At 38.1% G+C, this 9,352-nt stretch overlaps 1 protein-coding gene across 1 annotated transcript in view; it reads left to right on the top strand.

Moving 5' to 3' along the window:
* Nucleotides 1–1,021: 1,021 nt before the first annotated feature.
* Nucleotides 1,022–9,352, top strand: part of cnot6a (CCR4-NOT transcription complex, subunit 6a) — a 16,473-nt gene continuing 8,142 nt past the window's right edge. The window contains exons 1-9 of the mRNA XM_082141874.1: nt 1,022–1,148; nt 2,570–2,691; nt 3,519–3,705; nt 4,280–4,365; nt 5,076–5,177; nt 5,455–5,523; nt 6,872–7,029; nt 7,766–7,920; nt 8,118–8,272. Coding sequence (XP_081998000.1) covers nt 2,580–2,691; nt 3,519–3,705; nt 4,280–4,365; nt 5,076–5,177; nt 5,455–5,523; nt 6,872–7,029; nt 7,766–7,920; nt 8,118–8,272 — 1,024 coding nt within the window. The 5' untranslated portion in view covers nt 1,022–1,148; nt 2,570–2,579. The remainder of the gene's footprint in view (nt 1,149–2,569; nt 2,692–3,518; nt 3,706–4,279; nt 4,366–5,075; nt 5,178–5,454; nt 5,524–6,871; nt 7,030–7,765; nt 7,921–8,117; nt 8,273–9,352) is intronic.

Genomic DNA, 9,352 nt, shown 5'->3' on the forward strand with positions numbered 1-9,352 from the left:
CCAGCACATCCTACAGATGCTTAATATAAATTGAGATCTGGGGAAATTTGGAGGCCAGGGCAACACTTGACATCACTTCTCCAGGAGCACACATACATGGCCATCCACGTGACGTAAAATAAAACGGGAGTCATCGGACCTGGCGACCTTCTTCAACTGCTCCAAGGTCCAGTTCCGACACTCGTGCTCATTGTAGGCACTTTCAAACGGTGGACAAGGGTCATTATAGGCTCTCTGATTGGTCTTTTGCAGCATTTGCAACATTCTAGTCATTTAATGCCTACTATTGACAAAATAACAGGTATTGTTTTATATAGTGTGTATAGAGTAAACTAGGCCTATTCAATTTTGAACAAAGCCCTGATGTGTGTAAAGCTAAATGATGCCATCCAGTGTTTATCAAATGTACTGCAACCATAAACGCATTTTAATTATAGCAGATTATATTGATTTTCTTGAAAACTGTTTCTTCACATATTATTCTACATGGTTGAAATAATATAGGCCTATTGGGAAGTTATACACATGTTATAACTATAACATAATTATATTAAAATATGCGAATCATTTAATGTATGTTTGCCTACTGTAACTGATGTGCCGTACAACTAACATCAGTAACAGAGATTAAATGATTCGCATATTTTGCACGAGTCGTCTGATTTTTAAATTCACATAAACGTCGATGCAATTAAAATCAGTGCAAGCCCATCTCTTACCAGTCACTATATCATTTCAAATAGCCTATTTAAAGTGTTACAAAACACGCCCCAATTTACTTACTGTGTTTCTTACATTTTATTTAATCAATTGTCATTACTTTATCATCACATAATGATATATAGCGCGTTTATAGCAAACTGCATCTTTGTTGTACTCTACTTGTCAACATCCGCAAAAATTGACCTATTTTTGTGCCTCCCATTTTTGGCCTGCCTCGCTGGCGTAAACAGTTTGGAGGCGTCGAGTGGACAAGCGGACCAATCAGAGCGCTCGTTTCAGGGGCAGCCAATGAGCGGGGCGCTTCTTATCGCGCCCTGAAACTCTCACGGCCGCCATGATGCTTGTTTGCCATCAGTGAGAAAGAGCAGCGGATCAGAAACAAAGGAAACGCGCACTCGTCTTTGTGAACTGGTATGAGCTTACAGGTAAAACGAATACGCGTTTGAGGCGTCCCAGTTGTATCTAGTGGTATATAAGCACGGGAATATGTTTCTTTCCTACTGCTTTGCGCGTAGTGTTGGTCTAGTTTTGTGAATGTATAATCGCCTGTTAGCCAGTTAGCGTATAAGCTAATTTGCTCAATCTGAACAGAGAGGAAATGAAGGATCGGTAAGATCTCATCTGTATTTTCTCCACTTTGCGTGCGTGGGCACTTTGAAAACTATGACGGATTGGACGAAATTGTCAACGAAGCGAATTTAAATGTTGAGGTCTGTGTTGTTGGTTATGTAAGCAGCCTGCTGTGTCCGTAGGGAAGCTACATAAGCTAACACAATGCATTTATTAACATCATAAAACCTCTTATTAGTTTACTTCTGTGTGTTCCATGCGATTAATATCGCACAAATGCACTTGCAAAGTTAAGTCGATGTTTGTCAAGAGAGGTTCCCTGCTGTAAACGGGTGGCGCTAACATTGTAGGGGGTCCGATCAAACTAATTCACTTCAGCAGTTAGACAGCAAATCTGTCTCAAGCACGATTTAAAGTCAATTAATTTCCTAAATGCTTGCCCTTAATCGACTCATTAAGACGCCTTGTTCCCCTCATGAGTCAGGCTCGCTCAGCTAGCAGTCCTAGCTCTGTAACGTGGCTCTGGGAAATAAACACGAGGTGGTGGTGTTTTTGTTTGGGTTGAGTTGCACAGCGATGATGAAAGACCAAAACTGACGCTCCTATGGCCTAAGTGATTAGTTAGCGATTAACACTACAGTTATGTAATGGAAATGTACTGGCGCCGTGTTTATATGGAGTGCAGTTGTAGACCGTTGCAAGGACTTCAGTTGCACCTTTGTTTCATGGGATTTGTAATATGAGCCGACTTCTTTTTCTTTCTTTCTGTGCCATGTCTGATTAAAATTGTACTCAGACGTGATATAAATCGAATTCGCTTCGATATAGTAGCCCTTTGCCCACAGTGCCAGCTGCTCGCGCTAGAACGCGGATTTACAGGCGATAGATGTTAGTTTCATATTAAACTTTGCTCAAAGTTTTTTATTTGACTGCTAATTTGCCATAGACTATTAAAATCGTACTCGTGTTCGTTTTAATCGACGCCTGAACGCTGCATTATGTAAATTTGAGAAGCGTAGTGACGTCGAGTATGTGCGAGTATCTCTAATGGAAAAATCCCCTCGGCTATTGATTTTGGAATTAATTTTGTTTGTGTTCTCACTCCTCACTCCCAGAGGGTTTTCAGTGTCATTTTCACTAGGCATTTCACCTGTTCTTTGCACAGTTGCACCCATTCGGTTTCCTGTCAGGATACAAGCAGCTTCATGTGTAAAGTGCACGTGCAATACATTTTCTGTAATGGTGTTCAGTAGTGATTGTTGTGTTTGTGTTTCAGTATTACAGGGATGCCCAAGGAAAAATATGATCCGCCTGACCCAAGGCGGATGTACACGATAATGTCCACTGAGGAGGCGGCAAATGGGAAGAAGTCATATTGGGCAGAGTTGGAGATTGTTGGTAATGTTGGGGTTCTCAGTGGGGGCCAATATGTCAAAGACAAATGAAATCAAAATAGACTCAGTTTACTTAAAGTTAAATGCATGTGACTAAATGCTACTTCTGGTTCATTGTGACTTTGATATGCACTCCTTTGTGCGTGAATCATCTGTCCTCATTATTCCAAAGGAAAAATGTTGTACTACGAATAATTTGCTCTGAGGTGAGACAAGCTGGAAATAATGTGAAAGTCACCATGAAATTAAAACGGACTATTCTTATTATTTATAGACTATTGCAGTATTTATTATAAATTATTTATCTGTGCCTTTTTTTTATTTCTTTTTTTTATAAATTGAGTGCTTTAAAAGCAGAATTGATTCTGATTGGCTGTTAATGTTTTTATTGTTCATCAGCTGGGGGAAAAACATAATTCTGAAAGTGATTGCAATGATATCGTTTCTCTGTGCCGTTAAAGTTGTGGTGTTGACTCTGCTACATTTTATATTTAGAATGTTTTTTAGAACTATATATCCTTTGGCCTTTAGGCTGTTGGTGTAGCCAATGTTGCACTTTTGTAGTCAAAATCTTGCCAATAAATAATGCAGTAATATAATGCCATTTAATGTTAATTAAAATGTGTATATATATTTTTTTATTGTAGGTCTGTAATCAATAATGAAAATAATCAACACTTTTGATTATCATTTAATATGTGCATGAAAACATAAGCAAGCAGTAAGAAACAATAAGAATTTGCAACACTTTACAGTAGTGGATATAAATGATGTCCACTTTTCATGTCCCAAAGCGCACAATTTAATGTTTACGTCCTGTTGTCTTTGCAGGGAAAGTGAGAAGTTTGAGTACATCATTATGGTCCCTTACCCACCTCACTGCTCTTCATATCAGTGATAACTCACTCTCGCGAATCCCGCCCGACATTGCCAAACTACACAACTTGGTGTACCTGGACCTCTCGTCCAATAAGATCAGGAGCCTGCCTGCTGAGCTAGGCAACATGGTATCTCTCAGGTGGGTGGCTAATTGGCTATGTATTTGCACACGGTATAAAGATTGTGGTTTGATGTTAGGCAGATGGATAAGGCAATTGTGGTAGTGTGCAGAGACTTTTTAACCCCAATACTTGCTTTTGTTCGAGTCGTTGAGCCTATGGGTATTGTTAATTAGGTCCTTTATTCTTCAAAGGTGATGCTAGTTTGCATCCAGGGCCTGAGCTCTGAACACCACTGTTCTCATGTGGGTGACACAGTGGTTTACTCTGAATCAATTTCATTTGTCACAGGTTGAAATATGTTACCACTTCTCTGCTAGTGTGATTACTGCTGTGGATGGTTATAAATCATGTTCTGAGAGGAGCTGAAGTGCTACTGTATTAGGTACCTTTAAAGTGGTTGGGATTGTATCCAACAGCTGAAATGCACTGGGCTGCAATAGGTTTTGTGCAGTATGGGGGTTCATACGCCAAAATGGCCTGTTGACTTTGGATTTAATGTAGTGTTTTGTATCCCTGTATGCTTCAGATGCTTATTACTGTATGATTGTTTTTATGGCATGCAAATTTTTATCTTTTTTGTTTGTTTCACAGGGAACTGCTTTTAAATAACAACCAGTTACGAGTTCTGCCTTTTGAGCTTGGAAAACTCTTTCAGTTACAAACGTTGGGTTTGAAAGGTACTACTTCCTTTTATAACCCATAAAACTTCAGTTGTGCAGGCCCAGATGGTCATTTTGCTTTGTATGTGCTGGTTTTAGGGAAATCTACAGAATAGACATGGTAAAAGTGTTTTGTTTTTATTTTTTTACTGAGCTTATTGGTAGCTGAAATGCATAATCAAATTAGACAAGACATAATAAACATTCAATGGCCAAATAATGAATCCATGTGGGCCTAGTTAATTGTTGATGTTTTGTTGCTCTACAGTAACTATTTTTTAAGTGCATATAACACTAGTCTGTTATTTTAAACTGTTATCTGGGTCATTCTACAATTGCAGTCACAAGCTGTTACTTTTAGATAGGAACTGTAAATTATGCTTTTTAAAACACACCATTCCATAAAGTGATGTAGGCCCTAATATATTTAAACTATTTAAATTCTTAATATGCAACATTTAATTATTAAAAGTGTGTATATGTAAAATAAATAAAATTTGTTATTATTTTATATATATATATATATATATAATACATTTTTTATATAATTTTTTCTTTTTTTTTCTATTATGCAATTTATTTTCTTTTTTTCGTCTTTGTTTCACAATTATGTGATTAGTGGAATTTGAGAGAAATTCATTTGGAAATGCAATTCTAGTATGACCCATGTACTGGTTCTGTAATTATCCATGTTCCTGTCATGCTTCATGTTTGGTTGTGTTCTGTAGGAAACCCTCTTGCACAAGAAATCTTGAACCTCTACCAAGAGCCTGATGGGACACGCCGGCTCCTCAACTACCTGCTGGACAATCTTGCAGGCACCAAACGTGGTGAGTCAACTCTTGTCCAGCTGCCCTGCTTGTACAGCGATTGATGAAAAGCTTCAATTCTTGTACATGCTGTTTTAGTGCAGATTAATTTCATGCAATGAAATGAGTCATGGCATTGTTCTCTCATTGAACACTTTCTTTTGATTTGCTCTGAATTACTGTGGGGATTATAACTGTGTTCTTGCATGGCATTGCAGCGGTCGGACCATATCCATTTGAGTTATTGCTTGGTTTTTGAGAGGTTCACTCACTGACCCTTTATTTTTTTTGGCCATAGTATCCATAGACCAGCCACCATCTCGCTCATGGATACAACTGCAGGATACAGACAGAACACGGCCAGCAGGTGAGACTTTCACTTCAGTTCAGATGTGCTACACATACCGTAACTGTATCGTTTGTTCTTTCACTTCAACTTTACCCCGGTGCAGCAATTTATACCATTCTTTAATAAAAAAAAAAAGAGAAATATTCTCAGAGCACAACCTTTACTTCATGAGCACTATTAATCAAATAATTCTGAATTTGTGATAAGGTGTTTTGCAATTAAGCTGCAAAATGCTGAGATTTGATTAGACTGTCTGCAGCCGCTGTTTCTGTAATCTAGCCTACTTCTGTAATATTCTTAGTATTTTAGCCATCTGTGTTTGATTTGCTTCAAATTTAGAGTCCTAAGAAGTCAGTCCCAAAAGCATCTAGCATAAGCATAAAAGGCATAATTGATGATTAATAATTTAATTTATTAATAAGACCATATGAATTCCTTTTTATTTTCCTGAACCTTTATTTTTTTGATTAACAAATTTCATAAGTTCATAAAACGTAACGGTTTAAATTCTTAGTTGCTGTTGTCAAATAAAGTGCTTCACGGCAGAGGTTTGCTATAATTATTACATTGAAGTACAGGTTTTATATACAATTTCAAGTTTAACCAAACTTTTAATCTGATGGTTTGTAGTAAATCCTCCCCCAAATGAAATGGTGAAAGGCTCATAAAGTAAACTCTAAAGTGTCCTTCTATAGTGATTGGGCATACGCAGAAAACACCATGCTTGAGTATGTGCTGTAGACCAAAATGTGCTGCTTATTCACTCTTGACACACGCAGAACATGCAGACTTGATATTTAAATGGCCGTCTCTTTGTGGTCTACTAATCAAGGACACTAGTTCATATTGTGATTTTATATAATTGTGCAGACCTGCTTTGTTGATGCCAAATTCACAAACATTTCACAATGTCTTAAAGGGATAGTTCACCCAAAAATGAAAATTGTCATCACTTACTCGCCCTCATGTTGTTCCAAACCTGTATGAGTTTCTTTGTTCTGTTGAACACAAAATATATTTTAAAAGATGTTGGTAATCAAACAGTTAATGTGCCCCATTCACTTCCACCAGAAGAAAGAAACTCGTAAAGGGTTAATGCCATATAAAAGTGAAGAAATTACTTCAAATATCAGGGTCAACGCTAAGGATGTTTTTACGGGACCGATTGGGCCAGTTATTCAAATTTGCTGGACCGGGTCCATCAGGCAGTCCTTATTGTTGAGCCCTGAATATAATGCTATAGTGTAGTAATATTCTATCAATATTTTATTTAATGAGAAGAACAATAATAGTAGCAACAATGTCTTGTTGAATGACTATTTTTGACATCCTCACTGAAATTGTTTCCTCTCCCTTCGTACTTTAGCGCTTTTCTCTGTAATGTGCTACAACGTGCTGTGCGATAAGTACGCCACACGTCAGCTCTATGGCTACTGTCCCTCCTGGGCCCTCAACTGGGAGTACAGGAAGAAGTCCATCATGCAAGAGATCCTCAACTGTAGTGCGGACATCATCAGCCTACAGGTTTGTCACCCACTCGCATGAATAACTCGAGCTGGAGAACTGTGCTTTAAAGGCTTTTTTTAGTCTTTGTTGCAATCTTTGCTTAAAAGCAGTTTATTCCATTGACACAACATCGTTTAATTACTCCAAATCCCAGTTCAATCCAGTCACAAGTTATCTGGCAGAAGTTTGACCATTATGGATGGAGTTAGGGTAACTTGTGTGAAAAACATTGGCTGTGTAAAATCTCATACTTTCTTAAAGAATAATATGAAAATGTTCTTTTAAATAAGTATGTACTTTGCGACAGCTAAAAAAAAGTATGTTTTGTATAATATGAATGAAATCTGGACGTGTTGCATGCTTCATGTAATTATCATGTGACCAGCTTTAATTGCGTTGCTTCTCTGCCATTCATAAATCCTCTATTGTGGCCTCACGGAATAGTAAAGTGTCCATCATATGCACATTTCAGAATCTCGCTGGAAGTTAGTAGGTTGTCGAGGTGCTTTTTGCTTACCTTTCTGAGTACTGTGCATTACTATGGTCACATACTGTTTTCGCTTATTGAATAGTAGGGAAATTTGCAATTTTTGGATGCTTAAAAAAAAAAAAAAGCATCCAAAAATTGCAAATTTCCCTACTATTCAATAAGCGAAAACAGTATGTGGCCATAGTAATGCACAGTACTTACTATAAGAACAAGAACAGAAGTAAAAGAACAGCCATTCACATTTGTTACATTTGTGCCCATTAGGAAGTGGAAACAGAGCAGTACTACAACTACTTCTTGGTGGAGCTGAAGGAACAGGGTTACGAAGGATTCTTCAGCCCTAAGTCCCGAGCCAGGACTATGTCTGAATCTGACCGCAAACATGTGGACGGCTGCGCCGTTTTCTACAAAACGGATAAGTGAGTCTGGCAAATATAAGCAGACTGCGGGGCTTTAGTTTATTGGTTCTCAATCCTGGTCCTGGTGTTCTATAGGTACCCCATGATTGAGAACCACTGTATTGTTGTGTTGAATACCTGCAAGATGACTTTTAGAACAACAGTTGTTCTAGCATATTGTGTTCTCGTCCTGACCTTGCTGTTTCTGTGTTGAGCAGGTTCAGTCTGGTACAGAAACACACAGTGGAGTTCAACCAGCTGGCTATGGCAAACTCCGAGGGCTCAGAGGCCATGTTGAACAGGGTGATGACCAAGGACAACATCGGAGTGGCTGTACTACTAGAGCTGCGGAAAGAGATCATTGAGCAGTCTGGTCTGTTTTCTTTTTCCCTGTTCTTTTCTCTATATTATAGTTGCATTCTAAATTTGTATGATTTACTGACACAAAAATATAAAATAATCACAGAATATTTAAAAATATTTAGCTTAAACTTTTTACAGTACATAATTATTGACACTGTTAAAAGAAAAAGCATTGCAGTGTGATTTCGGATTCATGTAATTGATCCATGTACTTTATAATCTGAACCACAATCATGCATGTGGTTTGAAACATGTCAGATCTACTAATAATTTAAGCACAGCAACAAAATGAATTTTGATAACTAACAATTATTCCAAGCAATGCAGTTTTCAGCAACATTTAGCAGAACGGTTGCCATAGAGGAATAATGGTGTAATGAGGTCACGTGTGGGTTTGTAGAGTATTTTACAACAGCTTTATGGCTCGGCCAATCATAATCAAGAACTGAAACTATCTTTTTTGTAATTAATTTAGAGCTGCATGATTAATCAATAAAAGATCACGATTCAAACACCCACGCAATCTTATTCCTGAATGACAACGATTCAGCTATGTCTGTTAAACCTTTGACAATCACAGCGAAACAATCAAATCTGTGTTCTTGGGGTGCTCTGATTGATCAGCTACCGATCGCTATCAGCCAGTAATCAATCTCTCAATTTGCCGATCTTAGAAACCATTCTCATTCTGACGACGCAAAAAGACGCGCACCTGCCGTGAGAGGTGTGGTATGACATGTTTGCAGCATCGCCATCTCTGTCCGGCGTGGGTAAAAAAGAGAAAAGACAAAATAATGCTGAAGATGATGTATACTGGTCACTTGCTGGGCAGTGTTGCATCGTCACCAGAGTTTATAATTTTCATATCTTTTTAAGTCTTGCCAGTTTAAACATTCAAGCGTTTTTAAACCATTCAGCACTCATGCACTCTCCGAGAGACTGTGCGCTCATGCACAATTAAAGAGCGCACATAAAGCCGCCTCACAAACAGCTCTCAGGTCTCTTCATGGCTAATTGCACTTTAATGTTTAAATACACACGTGCAAAATTACCGTCTTGGCGAGCATTCACGCAAACGCAGTCGATCATG

Source organism: Leuciscus leuciscus (assembly GCF_965113295.1).
Source record: "Leuciscus leuciscus genome assembly, chromosome: 16".
NCBI classification, from domain to species: Eukaryota; Metazoa; Chordata; class Actinopteri; order Cypriniformes; family Leuciscidae; genus Leuciscus; species Leuciscus leuciscus.